The following is a 16,746-nucleotide window of genomic DNA, read 5'->3' as shown; positions in this document are numbered from 1 at the left end:
ATTTTCCATAGCAGAAACTTTACAAATAGCTATCAAATTGATTCTGTGAAGACTTCTCAAATGACTTATGGACTATGCACAACTACTAAAGTAATAAATGTTCTGATATAAAAATTCATTACCTGTTTGTTAGCAAAAATCAAGAGTAAGGCATCTCGAAGTTCTTTTTCTGTTAACAACTTCGCAAGTTCACTGTGTGCTTCACTAATTCTGTCTCTGTGACTGCTGTCAACAACAAATACAACAGCTACAAAAGCACACAAAAAATTTTAAGTTATTTGTTAATTTCAGTAAATTAACCCAGTATTAATTGCTTTCATTATTCTCACTAAGTCTGGTTACCTGTCTATCTTCATTTAACGGCTACCTACTTAACATCAGGAGGTAAAGCAATAATTAACAAAGAGTTTACATAATTTCATAGGTTCACTGTCTCCTCCTCTGACAGATTTTATAAAACTGAATCTGTCAAAAACAAACCTTTCCCTTCGAACCGCCCTCTGAAAATGTGCTTATGATCTCCCTTAAGGCTGCCTGTTCTTTTCAAAAGGAGAAGTGGGAACTATTTAGGGAAAGGAAAAACCACAGGGAGGAAGAGGAATGTACTGACTCATACATATAAAAAGGCTGCAGCGAAACTCATTACTTTGTATGCTAACTTAAAAAGGGAACAACAAAACTGCTGGGTGTGGTAGTCCACACCTTCATGAGTTTGAGGCTATCCTAGTTACATAGCAAGGTCCAGGTCAGGGAAGACTACATACTGAGATCCTATCTCAACATTTTGAAAAACAAAAAGTGAGGAAAAATATACAATCTTAAGAAGTAGAAATACCACCACTATTATTTATGTAAAGTGTTCCTCACCTTCAAACTTCTGCCTCTTCCTATTAATTGTGGCTCATACAAACCATAATATCAAATTTTCCAAGGTCAAAATCAGTCTACCATTTAAATGGGAACAGGATTATATACAACACAGGTGTACGTACATACTTCATGAGAGGGCACAAAAGTGTAGAGCGGAGCCAGGTGTGAATAAGGCGAGCTGGAATACTGCGGCATGCGCCCCTCGCTGCCTACCCAGAGAAGCCTGCTTTAACAGGGCTCCTCTGGGAGCGCACTGCCTGTAAACCAGGGTGTAGTGCTACTGAGCAGTTAGAGCAGGCTGCATGTTGACCTCAGAGTACACATGAAGTCCACAAAGTCAACTTCATGTTGCCTTACTGTCAGCAGCTGTGCTGTACCCATAGGAGTATTGACAACAGACTGCAGGGTTAGTAACAGCCAACACAAGATAGTATGTCTTTACTCAATAATGGCCTTCTACTGTTATTTTTCAATTTAAATAAAATACATTTATATCATATCTTCCTCTCAAATTCTACCACTATTCCTCTAAATAAACAGTTTTGCTAATGAAATCAGAGCACTTATAAACTCATTTTGAGAATACTTTTCAGTTTAATAAAAAATGTCATTCTTGACTCTTACCTTGTGTATTGAGGTAATAATGTTTCCACAATGGTCTTAATTTGTGTTTTCCACCCACATCCCAAATGGTGAATTTTAGATTTTTGTATTCCACAGTTTCCACATTAAAACCTGTTGTTTTGTCAAAACATTATTTTATATTATATCTGTGTTAACAATGAATGACACACTAATCATAGACAAATCCCTATTGATAATTTTGAGGCAGCGACTGTCTGCCTACAGCAATAACTACTGAAGCCAGACAAACTCCTAGTCGTTTAGCAGCTGCAGCTGTCTGCAGTTTCACCAGTGCAGTCACACACCTGCCAGCTCTGGACCACTGCCCTCCCTCATCCCTAACACTGTCGGGTTCTCTAGGCCTCCATCGCTTCTGGTTGTCTCATCAACATTCAGTCCTGTCTGCTGTGACCCCGGCACCTTTCAGCCCACACTCATGATCTCATTTTCACCCTCTGAAACAATGGTGCCTTCGTGCCAGAAAAGAGCCAGCTGCACAGCTCTCCTGACCAGAGAACCAGCAGCTAAGAGCCAGTTGCCGGTCAGTATTCAAGCTTACCAATTGTTGGAATAGGCTGCATAAATTCATCTTGTTTTAACTTGAACAAAATAGTAGTTTTTCCAGCACCATCTAATCCTAATGTGACTACTCGGATTTCCATTTTGGGTCCAATATGAACTCTGTTGTCCTGTGGTTTTGAAAAACTTGAAGTTAGAATATAGCAATATTTATATGTTTTCTTCCTTATTTTCCTTTCTTTCAATCCGGGTGTAAGCCCAGGCTGGTCTTGAACTAGCCCTGCAGCCCACACTTGGCTCAAACTCATGAGTGTAGGTACTAAGATTACAGTCATAGGCCACGAACCTAGAATTTCCTTTGTAGTTATAAAGTACCTTTATTGATTATTTTCATGCCCCATATTCCTTCTTAAGCTCACTGTAATCAGTGAGCTCTAAATCAAACAGTCTCATGAAGAAAAACTCCCCATAAACAAAATTGTTCTTAAAAAAATTTACAATTGTCTTATATAAATCAAGATACATAATACCCACTTTATTTGTCTGAATCCTCAACTGAATCTTCTCTTGGTAACATTTTTTATGCTGTACTAATAAACTTACAATGGGGTGAGCAATTGCTGTAAGAGTTTCTATGTCAGTAACATATTTGCTATGTTCACATGAAAACCTGAGTTTAAACCTCTAGCATGTAAAAAAGCTGTATGTGGTAATAATACATGGTTGTAAGCCCCCAGTGCTGAGGGAAACCAGGAAGCCAAGAAAAGTGGAACCTTAGAGAGCCATGTTGAGTAACAAATCTTGCCTCAAAAAAATTGTAAGGCACTTGTCATTGACCTCCAGTTACATGCACACAGATGCATGTGTATATACATGGCCATAATAAATATCACACAAATTAAAACATCAAAAAGGGATAAACTAATTAAAAATAAATGCTGTTAAATTTCCAGAAAAATGTGCTAATAATTCAATACTGATGTATATTTTTCCAGATACATTCCATCTTGGATAAGAAGAATAAGACAAATATACTTCTCATGTACTTTTTGCTATTTCTCTACTGGTAGGACCCAAACTCAGGGCCTTAACCTGCAACAAAAGACTCACAGTTTAGCCAACCTTCCAAATACACTTTTAAAAAATAATACTTTATAGAGATAATACAATTTTTCACATGCTATATATTATGGCAAGTTTTCATTTTAATATATAGTGACCAAACTATTAATAGCTTAATTATACTTTCTGAATAATTTAACCAGTCTGTTAATTTTAGATAATTTCTGACATTTTGATGTTTACAAAGAATTCTGAAGTGAACATATATATATATATATATATATATATATATATATATATACATTCCTAGCAAGAAGACCTATCTATCTACTCTGAATAATAAAATGAGGATAAAAAGTAAACATTTACTAGATTTGTTTTAAATTTATGTAAAAATCTGTATAATCCTTCTTGTGTTATATGTTGTTAGAAATTATTTTGCTTCCTTTTCTACTACTATTTTTTTCACTTTTATGTTAAAAATTTTCCCTGGCTTTTAATCCCCCTTTTAGAATCTTTTTAAATGTTAATATTTTTTAGAAATATATGAGATGTTCCTTTACATTCTTAAGCTATAATGTTCCATAACCATCACTTTCATCTATATATGGGCTCTGAATGGTAGTCTATACTACATCTCAGAAACAAAATAATGTAAAGACAAGATCCACAGATATGAGCTAAGAAGGCACAGGAATTAGGTCAATACAAAACCAAGAAGAGAACTGGGCAGGAACTAGTGAAAGAGCTTTCTTACAATGGACAGGGACAACTATTATCCCTACTACTGCAAATAAACAGAGAGATAAGCTAAGGCATTCTTAGTGCCTATCATTTTTCGTTGCCTTACCAAACATAACCAGATATAAGATAGAAAATAAAATTCTAGTAAACTGAATTCAACAACCAATTAAAATGATCATATACCATGACCATGAGATTTATGTCTGGAAGACAGATTTTCAACATCAACTCAATATCAACAAAGGAAATATCAACAAATGAAAGACCATGTGATGATACTGACAGAAAAAAAAATTTAAATCCATTACAATTTTATAACAAATATTTTAAAGCCAGGAATAGAAATACCATACACATGAAAGTCCCACAGGTAACACCTTCTAAGGTTAAAAAAAAGACAAAGCTCCATTTTAGTCATTTCTGTTTAACATGTTATTACAAGGTGACACACTATTGCATTAGAAGTCTGAACTAGAGTAACTAAATGAAAAGAAATGAGTATTGAAATCAAGAAGAGCCATGTGAAATCCTCTTTATAAATGACATGATCTTCATGTAATAAACCCTGAAGACACACCCCTCTCAAAAATTGTTAGAAGAAATGAATTTAGAAGACCAAGAGTTCCATTTTTATATATGAATTATGAATAATTGAAAACAGAATCTAAGAAAACAATCCCATTTACAACAGAATCAAGAGCAATAAGTTAATAATAAACCCAGCAAAAGGCTTGAAAAGCCTGCCTGCTGAAAACTCTAGGATGTAAACATCAATTAAGCGTGTAAAAGGCAGAGGAGGACTGGGCAGGACGGCTCAGTGGCTCGTTTGTTGCCCTTGCAGAGGACAGAGATTCAGTTCCCAGCTTCCACATGGAGGCTCAACAGTCTGTAACAAGTTCCAGGGAATCTGACATTCGCATCAGACTTCAGGGGGCACAGGGCACAGGTGATGCACATACAGGGAAAAATATGCATAGCCATAAAAGATCTTTTTCAAAAAACAGAAAATTGAAAAGCACTTCAATAAGAAATTCGATGTACGAAAGATAGCATTTTCAGCATATGGTGCTGCTTCAACTGGAGGTCAGCATGTAGAAGAACGCAGATTGATCCATGCTTATCGCCCTGTACAAAGCTTAAGTCAAAGTGGAACAAGGACCTCCACAGCAAACCAAATACACTGAAATTAATAGAAAAAAAAAGTGGGGAAGAGTCTCGAACATATGGGCACTGGAAAAAATTTCCTGAACAAAACACCAATGGCTTATGCTCTGAGATCAAGAATCGACAAATGGGATCTCATAAAACTGCAAAGCTTTTGTAAGGCAAAGGATACTGTGGTTAGGACAAAACGGCAACCAACAGATTGGGAAAAGATCTTTACCAATCCTACATCTAATAGAGGGCTAATATGCCAAATATAAAAAGAACTCAAGAAGTTAGACTCCAGAGAGTCAAATAACCCTATTTAAAAATGGGGTTCAGAGCTAAACAAAGAATTCTCAACTAAGGAATATCGAATAGCAGAGAAGCACCTAAAGAAATGTTCAACATCTTTAGTCATAAGGGAAATGCAAATCAAAACAACCCTGATATTCTACCTCACACCAGTGAGAATGGATAAGATCAAAAACTCAGGTGACAGCAGATACTGGCGAGGATGCAGAGAAAGAGGAACACTCCTCCATTGTTGGTGAGATTGCAAGCTGGTACAACTGGAAATCAGTCTGGAGGTTCCTCAGAAAATTGGATATTACACTACCCGAGGACCCAGTTATACCTCTCCTGGGCATATACCCAAAAGATGCTCCAACATACAACAAAGACACGTGCTCCACTATGTTCATCGCAGCCTTATTTATAATAGCCAGAAGCTGGAAAGAACCCAGATGCCCTTCAACAGAGGAATGGATACAGAAAATGTGGTACATCTACACAATGGAGTACTACCCAGCTATCAAAAACAACGACTTCATGAAATTCATAGGCAAATGGAATGAACTAGAAAATATCATCCTGAGTGAGGTAACCCAATCACAGAAAAACACACTTATGCACTCATTGATAAGTGGATATTAGCCCAAAAGCTCGAATTACACAAGATGCAATCCACAAACTGTAGGAAGCTCAAGAAGGAGGATGACCAAAATGCAGATGCTCCCACTCCTTCTTAAAAGGTGGAAAAATATCCATAGGAGGGGATATGGAGGCAAAGTTTAGAGCAGCGACTCAAGGAATGGCCATTCAGAGCCTGACCCACATGTGGCCCATATATATACAGCAACCAAAACTAGATAAGATTGATGAAGCTAAAAAATGCATGCTGAAAGGGACTGGATATAGATCTCTCCTGAGAGACACATCCAGAGGATGTCCAATACAGAGGTCAATGCTAGCAGCAAACAACTGAACTGAGAATAGGACACCCTTGGGGGGAATTAGAGGAAGTATTGAAAGAGTTGAAGGAGCTTGCAACCCCCAAAACAACAATGCCAACAACCAGAGCTTCCAGGGACTAATCCACTACCAAAAGACTACACATGGCCTGACCCAGGGCTCCAACTGCATATGTAGCAGAGATAGCCTCGTTGGGGCACCAGAGGAAGGGGAAGCCCTTGGCCCTGCCAAGGTTGGACCCCCAGTGCAGGGGAATGTGGGGGGGGGGGGCTGAATGGGGGAAGACCCGTATGGGGAGGGGGAGAGGACGGGGGCGTAGGGACATGAAACCAGGAAAGAGAATAACATTTGAAATGTAAATAAAAAAATATATTTAATAAAAAAAAGAAGTTCACAAAAATGTGTTATGCATTCCATGTTCACAGATCTAAAACCTAATATGGTTCAGGTGTCAGTGTGACTTCTACCCAAATTCCAATGACATAGAGTTAAAGTATCCTTTAGTGGCACAGTATTTGTATAGTATGTGTCAAATTTTAGATAGAAAACAACCTTTTACGAGAAAAAAAAAAGTCCTATAGCACCTCAAGGAACACAGCTAAAACAATTTTTTAGAACTCATACTTTCTGACATCAAAATACTTTACAGAACTACAGAAATGAAAACCATGGACAGACACAAGCCAAACCAACCTAGCAGCATCCAAATATAAACCATCGAAAATCAGTCAACAGTGAATCAAGGGTTCCAAAGACGACTCCACAGAACAAAGGCGGTCTTCAAAACTCCTGAATAACTGGGGGTACAAAAGACATGCTTCAATAAGTTGACTCTGACAGTGTTCCTGAGTATGATGCCACCACAGGCATGGAAATCGAGAAAAGATAAGCAAACCTACATCAAATTTAAAACCTTTGTGCATTTTACTGTTGGGTTTTTTGTTATTTCAGATAAATTTGCAAATTGTTCTGTCTAACTCTCTGAAGAATTGGATTGGTATTTTGATGGGGATTGCATTGAATCTGTAGATCGCTTTTGTTAAAATGGCCATTTTTACTATATTAATCCTGCCAATCCATGAGCATGGGAGATCTTCCTTCTTCAGAGGCTTGAAGTTCTTATCATACAGATCTTTCACTTGCTTGGTTAAAGTCACACCGAGGTATTTTATATTATTTGGGACTATTATGAAGGGTGTCGTGTCCCTAATTTCTTTCTCGGCTTGTTTCTCTTTTGTATAGAGGAAGGCTACTGATTTATTTGAGTTAATTTTATACCCAGCCACTTTGCTGAAGTTGTTTATCAGCTTTAGTAGTTTTCTGGTGGAACTTTTGGGATCACTTAAGTATACTATCATATCATCTGCAAATAGTGATATTTTGACTTCTTCTTTTCCAATCTGTATCCCCTTGATCTCCTTTTGTTGTCTGATTGCTCTGGATAGAACTTCAAGAACTATATTGAATAAGTAGGGAGAGAAGGACTTCTGGGGGAATCACTATCCCTGAACTCAAGCAGTATTACAGAGCAATAGTGATAAAAACTGCATGGTATTGGTACAGAGACAGCCAGATAGACCAGTGGAATAGATCTGAAGACCCAGAAATGAACCCACACACCTATGGTCACTTGATTTTTGACAAAGGAGCCAAAACCATCCAATGGAAAAAAGCATTTTCAGCAAATGGTGCTGGTTCAACTGGAGGTCAGCATGTAGAAGAATGCAGATCGATCCATGCTTATCACCCTGTACAAAGCTTAAGTCCAAGTGGATCAAGGACCTCCACATCAAACCAGATACACTCAAACTAATAGAAGAAAAAGTGGGGAAGCATCTCAAACACATGGACACTAGAGAAAATTTCCTGAACAAAACACCAATGGCTTATGCTCTAAGATCAAGAATCAACAAATGGGATCTCATAAAACTGCAAAGCTTTTGTAAGGCAAAGGACACTGTGGTTAGGACAAAACGGCAACCAACAGATTGGGAAAAGATCTTTACCAATCCTACATCTGATAGAGGGCTTATATCAAAAATATACAAAGAACTCACGAAGTTAGACCACAGGGAGACAAATAACCCTATTAAAAAATGGGGTTCAGGAGGAACACCCATAAAGAAGGGGGGGAGGGATTAGGGGAATGTTTGCCCGGAAACCGGGAAAGGGAATAACACTCGAAATGTAAATAAGAAATACTCAAGTTAATAAAAAAAAAATGGGGTTCAGAGCTAAACAAAGAATTCACAGCTGAGGAATGCCGAATGGCTGAGAAACACCTAAAGAAATGCTCAACATCTTTAGTCATAAGGGAAATGCAAATCAAAACAACCCTGAGATTTCACCTCACACCAGTGGGGATGGATAAGATCAAAAACTCAGGTGACAGCAGATGCTGGCGAGGATGCGGAGAAAGAGGAACACTCCTCCATTGTTGGTGGGATTGCAGACTGGTACAACCATTCTGGAAATCAGTCTGGAGGTTCCTCAGAAAATTGGATATTGAACTGCCTGAGGACCCAGCTATACATCTCTTGGGCATATACCCAAAAGATGCCCCAACATATAACAAAGACACATGTTCCACTATGTTCATAGCAGCCTTATTTATAATAGCCAGAAGCTGGAAAGAACCCTGATGCCCTTCAACAGAGGAATGGATACAGAAAATGTGGTACATCTACACAATGGAATATTACTCAGCTATCAAAAACAATGACTTTATGAAATTCATAGGCAAATGGATGGAACTGGAAAATATCATCCTGAGTGAGGTAACCCAATCACAGAAAAACACACATGGTATGCACTCACTGATAAGTGGCTATTAGCCCAAATGCTTGAATTACCCTAGATGCACAGAACACATGAAACTCAAGAAGGATGATCAAAATGTGAATGCTTCACTCCTTCTTTAAAAGGGGAACAAGAATACCCTTGGCAGGAAATAAGGAGGCAAAGTTTAGAACAGAAGCAGAAGGAACACCCATTCAGAGCCTACCCCACATGTGGCCCATATATATACAGCCACCAAACTAGATAAGATGGATGAAGCAAAGAAGTGCAGGCCGACAAGAATAGGAACCGGATGTAGATCTCTCCTGAGAGACACAGCCATTATACAGCAAATACATAGGCCAATGCCAGCAGCAAACCACTGAACTGAGAATAGGAACCCCGTTGAAGGAATCAGAGAAAGGACTGAAAGAGCTTGAAGGGGCTTGAGACCCCAGATGAACAACAATGCCAAGCAACCAGAGCTTCCAGGGACTAAGCCACTACCTAAAGACTATACATGGACTGACCCTGGACTCTGACCTCATAGGTAGTATTGAATATCCTAGTAAGATCACCAGTGGAAGGGGAAGCCCTGGGTCCTGCCAAGACTGAACCCCAGTGAACTAGATTGTTGGGGGCAGGGCGGTAATGGGGGGAGGATGGGGAGGGGAAACCCATTTAGACGGGGAGGGGGAGGGACTAGGGGGACGTTGGCCCAGAAACTGGGAAGGGAATAACAATCAAAATGTAAATAAGAAATACTCAAGTTAATAAAGATTAAAAAAAAAAAGAAAAACCTTTGTGCATAACAGGTCATAATCATAAGTAAAAAAGAAATTTACCAAATGTAACAAAATATCTAGAAATCAAAAGCAGATATAGGATTGATAAATACCCAGGATACATAAAGAACTGTTAAACAACAAAAATTCAACCCAATTAAAAAGTGAACCAAGCTCTGATAAAACTGCTCATGACAAATGGACAAAAAGCATATGAAAAGAAACAAAGAAACAAAGAAATGCAAAACCCCACCCCAATAAGATAAAATCTCATACACAGTAAGATGGCTACGAACCCAAAATGTAGAAAAACAACAGTAAGATTTTGATATGTTAACAATATGTGAAATATCACAAAAATTCCTACTAACATAAAAACAAGGCTACAGATAGAGCTTGTGGCTAAATGCCTGCCTTGCATGGATTATTTGTATGGGTTCATGCCCAGCACTACATAAACCTGGGGTGCTGACACATGCCTGGAATGCCATTGGATGTTGAGTTGTAAGGACCATTAGCTCAATGTTATCCTTAGCTATATAGTATGTCTGAGGCCAGCATCAGCTACATATGACCCTTTGTCAAAACAAAATCAAAATTAAGATCTTTTAATTCAAAAACTTTACTACAGGATCCACTAATTTCATTTTTGGAGTATATCACCATAAGAACTGAAAATGGGGGCTTGAAGATACAGGAGGTGGAGAAAAATGGTTCATCTTTTAAAATGGCTTGCTACTCTTCCAGAGGACCTGGGTTAAATTTCCTGCACACATATGGCAGTTCACAACTCCCTGTAACTTCAACACTACCTTCTACCCTACATGTGCACTCCACACATGTAGTGCACAGACATACACCCCTACGCATATCTTTTAAAAGAATCTAAAATCCGGGGGCTGGGGATTTAGCTCAGTGGTAGAGCGCTTGCCTAGGAAGCGCAAGGCCCTGGGTTCGGTCCCCAGCTCCGAAAAAAAGAAAAAGAAAAAAAAAAAAAAAAAAGATGTGCACTTTAGTAAAAGGCAGTCCACCTTTAAAAATGGAAAAAGTAGGGTTGGGGATTTAGCTCAGTGGTAGAGCGCTTGCATAGCAAACGCAAGGCCCTGGGTTCAGTCCCCAGCTCAAAAAAAAAAAAAAAAAATGGAGAAAGTATGTAAAACAGGAACATTTGTCTCTAGCTTTTGAAAGAAGATGAGCTAAGAAAAACTCTAAATGGTCTTGTTTTTTATAGTGAACAGAGTGAAAAGCATCAGAAATCAGAGACAGAGGTGTACCTGAATGAATTCTGCACTGCAAATTGGGCTTTCAACTATGTAAACATTTTTTTTCACTTTAATGTGTTTCTAATTGAAATAAAATTATATCACGTTCATCTCTTTTATTTCATCCAGACCCTCCAAGCTACCCCCAACTCTCATTTATAGCCTCTTTATTTTTATTATTCTTTTTTATTGGATATTTTTATATTTGAATCTCAAATATAAAACCCTTTCCCGGTTTATGGAAACCCCTTATTCCCATCCTCCCTACCCTTTCTTCTATTAGGGTGTTCCTGTTTTAATTGTTTAATTGTTTCCTAAAAATAGGAAATAAAATAGAGTTCATGAATGTTTTTAAATCACTAGAACCCATTATAAAAAGGTATAATACTTCAAACACATTATCAGCCTTCTTTGGAGCCTCTCTCAAAACAAAAACAATTAGGAATTTGATTAGAAGCCAGGCATGGTGGCTTCTAATCAATAACACCAGCAATTGGGAGGCAGAGAAAGGAGGCTCAGGTTACAGAAAATCCAAGGCTAAGTGATAGTCTCAATATATTTTTACTTTGGAAAAAATTTGAGAAATTTTGAATTATTAGCTGAATACTTGATAGTACCAATAATGTATTAGAAATATAAAATAAGGGGTTGGGGATTTAGCTCAGTGGTAGAGCGCTTGCCTAGGAAGCACAAGGCCCTGGGTTCGGTCCCCAGCTCCGAAAAAAAGAACCAAAAAAAAAAAAAAAAAAAAAAAGAAATATAAAATAAATATGCTTTGGGTACAATTCCAATTAAACCAGGAAATAAGGTCAGAGACTTAGTCTCGTTTGTTTCTATTCCCCACTGATTGCAGCTTTTCTTTAAATTCTACAACTCATGAATTTCCTAGTGTTCTCTTTAAGTTGATTTCGATTTTCTGCTACTCACAATTTGCAGAAAGCATAAGTAAAAACAAAGGACAGCACATCACCTTTGTAAAAGTGACTGGAATACTGGCATCCAACTGAATATGATCTGCAACTTCTGTAAACTGCTGCTGCTGTTTCTGCAGTGTTTCTAATAATCTTGTGATTTCTTGTTTTGCCAAGACAACTCTGCAATCATCCTAGAAAACAAAATGGTATTTCCCATAAAGTTTTTCTTTTAAAAAATGGAGATTTTATCAACTTTCAACAAAAGACCTTTAACATTACAGCATTAAAACTAAATTTTAGGAGCTTAGCAGTTGGTAAAAGGCTTGCCTTACAAGCATGAGAACTCAAATTCAATTCCCAGAACCTATGTAAAAAGCCAGGTACTGTTGCAGAAAGGTAAGGTGTATTACATTGGTAAACTGTCATGTGTTGTTTGAGCTTACTGAGCGGCTGGCTCAGGAACTGGGGTTGCTTCCCCACTTCAGAGCCACGTCTGTTTACATTGTGTCTTCTAAGACCCCTTGTCTGGGAATGGAATGGTAACTTAACTGTGATAAGTAAGAAAGGGAACAGCAAAAGAAATAAAGAATGAAAATATGTCTTAGGATCCTATTGCTATGATACACCACCATAACCAAAAGCAACTTGGAGAGGAAGGGTTCATTTGAGCTTACAGTTTCACATCACAGTCCAGCACTGATGCAGAAACTACAGAGGAGTACTTACTGGCTTGCTCCCCATGACTTGTTCAGTCTGTTTTGTTATAGCATCCAGGACTACCAGCCTAAGGATGGCATCACCTACAGTGAGCTGGACCCACATACATCATCATCAATCAAAAAAAAAGAAAAACAAAAAAAAAAAAAAAAAACCTGTATCACAGGGTTGCCCACAGGCAGATCCAAAGTGGGGCATTTCCTCAAATGCAATCCCATCTTCCAAAATCACTTTAGCCTATGTAAAGTTGACATAAAACTAGCCAGCACACATCATGTTCTTAGGAACAGCTAGAAGAAAAATCATAATGTGTTACTATTGTTTACCCCATGATATAAGTGAAAGCAGCACAAAGTTCAACCACAGGAAGTTCATCCATGAAGAGAAAGCTCAATTGGAAACTCCAGCTGTCTGCCTTAACTTCTGCAGCTTATTTCTGCTGAATAGTATAAACACATAATTTGATGGATGTTTTGAGCACCCAGTTTAACATTTTCCTTACTTTCTGTCTTTCTATCCATCCATCAATCATCCATTTACGTATCTATCATCTGTCACAACTTCTTTGAGTTTGGCTTGATAAATTCACTCACTCAAAACTGAAGATGGGGCTATTGTAATTATTCTCCAGAACACATTTCTCAGGAGTGAGAAATAGGAGGATCCCTAAGACTCAGGAAGACCATTTGAGAAAGGAGGTACACAGCAGTCCTTAGTATGACACCTGAAACTGTCCTGTGGTCTTCATATGTAAATATGTACATCTGGACATACATATATACTTTCACAGTACAGATGTATACACACATATACATACAAATTCTTTTATTATTATTTTGAGACAGTGTCTCACTATATAGCCCTGGCTGATCTGGAATTCACTTTGTAGATCAGGCCAGCCTTAAACTCACAGAGATCAACCTAACTATGCTTCCCTAGGATAAAGGTGTGTATTACCACACACAGCTACATAAATTTCTTTTTTTAATTTTCAAATTTTTATTTGAATAAATCTATTAATCACTTCACATTTAGAACATGACCAAGAATAAAATGACAAATATTTGAAGTAGGAGAAATGAAAAAAAAAAGTTTTTATTTAAACATGAGTGTTTTGCCTATGTTTTTGCCTGTGCATCACATGTGTGCAGTGCCCATGGAAATGAAATAAACCTGCAAGGAAGAACACATGAGGCTAAAACTGAGCTTTTCAAAAACTTGGTTTCCTCATCCATGAAGTGATTCAATTCATAGGAACTCCAAGTCAAGAGCAACCCACAGCAAGCTGCTTCCTGCCTTCCGGCTTCCCTTTCTTACTCCCTATTAAAAATGCCCAAGATAAAGCTAGAGGACACATGTAGAATCTAGAATACACATACTTGCACAGTTCTAGTCCCAGTATCAAAAGTAGAATTTACAAAAGTAACACTAGGATTACAAGACAACATAATAAATGGCATGTACATTGTGATATATCTTGGTCATGAGGTGGACACACATAGGAAAAGGGTATACCAAGGAGGAAGTGCTTCCATTGGTTTGCCCTGGGGACATGTCTGTGCACACTTTCTTGATTGCTAATTGATGTTAGACGGCCCAGTCAAGGCTGGGTGGGTCTGGGCTATGTAAGGAAAGTCGCTGAACAAGCCAAGGAAAACCACCCCCTTATGTAGCATCCCGCCAGTGTCTGGTTCAATTCCTGTCTCCACCTTTTTTCCTTGGTTTCCCTCATTGATGGACTGTTACCTGTAAGACAAATAAACCCCTTTCCAGCACCAATACGGTTTCTGTCGCATTTTATCATAGCCAGAGAGAACAAGCTAGAACCACATCAATCTCTACAAGTCCATAGACAAGGGCTCAACAACAAGCAGGGCTAACAATGAGCTTGTAGGCTGGCAGCACTCTGTATAATGAGACTTATAAGGAAGACATTGACATTGGTTAACATTCTAAACTATAATTTGAAATCAGAAAAATTATTAGTAGCCCAGCAGTAAAGTTAAAATATAGACTGCAGTTTTCCAAGAACTCCTAAAGCAATAATTATCCCTATATTGCCCATTTGTGACATTTTTGTTAGGATAAACCTGAATCTCATTTATCAAAATAAGTAAATCATCGGTAAACTAGGTAATGAATTAAAGATCCCAAGAGTAAACATCTGAGTGAGACCGTGAAGAAGGAAGAGTTCCACTGAAGGAAAAGAATACACTCTGCCCTGGAAGACAGAACATATGCAAATGGATGGCATGATTGAAGAAGGACATTGCAGACTCCTAAAGCCAATAGCTTTATGACAGGAAAAGCACATGGACAGGAGACACTAATATGGCTGGGGATTGGGATTAGAGACCAGGTCCAAAGACCAATGCTAACATACTCAGTAGAACCCAGTCACCAAATTAATAAAAGAGCCTATCTTGATAATTGTACACTTGACATTAGAAGTACAGCCTAACTACATTTAAATTACCTACCTGCTGCAAAGTCTTTTCACAATGGAGACAGGCTGTTGAAACCTGGGACAAGAGAATAGTCATATCCTCTTGTTGCTGCCTAAGCCAAATCAGTTTTTCTCGAACATGGGCATCAACAACACTGAGAGCCATTTCTTCTTGACGACAAAGAGTTTCATGCAAATCAGAAAAATAAGCTCTGACACATGATCGTGCATTCTCTGCAGTACCTGGGACCTATGAAGACACAAGTAAATTCTAAAACAACTAAAACCTTAAATATTTTATATGTAAAATATTAAAATCTAAATACCATCTACACCCATATAGATTTTAATCTATCCATTAGAACTTTCTGTTTAACTATGAACTTTGAATATTTAAGTGTTTATAAATCATATCTAAAGCAAAATTGAATCTAATTTCCAGTTTTCCTCATCTCCAAACCTAATTACCTCTACCTTAGTAAACAGTATCTTCCAAGTTATTCAAGTTATTCAACTATCCAAGTTATTCAAGTTAAAAAGAGAGAAAGAAAGAAAACAACTTATCCTGAACATCTCTTTCATATTCCATGACTGGTCTTAGCGAATTCTGCTGACCACAAACCATTTCCAGAATCTAGCAATGCTTTACTGCCAGCACCTCCAGCAAACTGCTCCTCACAACTTCTCATCTGATGAGGGTTGGTTACCTTCCCGACCAACCACATTACCCACCACGCAATACCGACAAGTAATACTATTCTTTAAAATCCCAATCCTTCTTCATTACTGCAACTCCAGTACTGCAGGACATAATCATCTGAAAACTCAATGATTTCAATAGTGTCTTCCTGCTTCCATGCTTCCTCCTTCCAATTCACTTTCTATATTTAATAGTAACAGTTTTTAATGTAATTGTGATCTTGCTCCTATGTCAACAGTCTCATGGCTCACATTACCCTGAAGTTGAAGTGCTAACCTCTCCAGCCTGACTAATAGGTTCTGCAGGAACTTACTTGGTCTTTAACTCTTTAATTTTTCTTCTTGTCAAGCCCAGCTCAAAGCTCCAAACATTCCCAACCCACTCTTTTCTCTGACAGAATTCCTTCAAATCTCAGTCTAAATATCCATAAACTACATAATGAGTTATAGCTTTTATGTACTGCCAAGAGTACTGTATTTCCCTACCCACAATGCAAAATAATTACCAGACTTGAAACTCTCTGATAGACTGTGGACACCAGTCCATGTGCAGTGTCCAGTGTAGTGCTAGCACGCTGTAACTGTGCGGTATTTACTAGAAGATGCAAAGATGAGAATGAAAAAGGCTGAGAAGACAAAGAGGGAAGAAAAGAATCCATACGTGTTCCGTGTGAGCCATTCCAATTCCATCTTCCACTATTTGTTCTCCTCCTTCAATGTGCTGAACAATCCCAACTAATTTTCTGGAATAATCTGAGATCTCCTCAGTGAAGGTTCGTATGCAGTGAGCCATGTCTAAAATTGACGCTCGGATCTGGTTAGCTTCTGGCTCCAGTACTGAGTGCTATACATACAACACAATTGTAGGAAGGAGTTCACAAAGGTGTATAGTGATTTACAAAAACTACTTAAAACCCTTTTAATGTAAA

General features: G+C 38.0%; 1 protein-coding gene across 4 annotated transcripts in view; it reads right to left on the bottom strand.

The window, feature by feature from the left end:
* Positions 1-16,746, bottom strand: part of Trim23 (tripartite motif-containing 23) — a 32,832-nt gene that overhangs the window by 2,656 nt on the left and 13,430 nt on the right. For all 4 annotated transcript variants that reach the window (NM_001100637.1, XM_063282615.1, XM_008760684.4 and 1 more), the window contains 6 exon segments: positions 123-247; positions 1,495-1,605; positions 2,054-2,183; positions 12,012-12,146; positions 15,153-15,368; positions 16,479-16,661. In NM_001100637.1, the coding sequence (NP_001094107.1) occupies positions 123-247; positions 1,495-1,605; positions 2,054-2,183; positions 12,012-12,146; positions 15,153-15,368; positions 16,479-16,661 (900 nt within the window).

Source organism: Rattus norvegicus, chromosome 2 (genome assembly GCF_036323735.1).
Source record: "Rattus norvegicus strain BN/NHsdMcwi chromosome 2, GRCr8, whole genome shotgun sequence".
In the NCBI taxonomy this organism is placed as follows: Eukaryota; Metazoa; Chordata; class Mammalia; order Rodentia; family Muridae; genus Rattus; species Rattus norvegicus.
The sequence above is the reverse complement of the archived record's forward strand: the minus strand, read 5'-3'. Positions and strand labels throughout refer to the sequence as shown.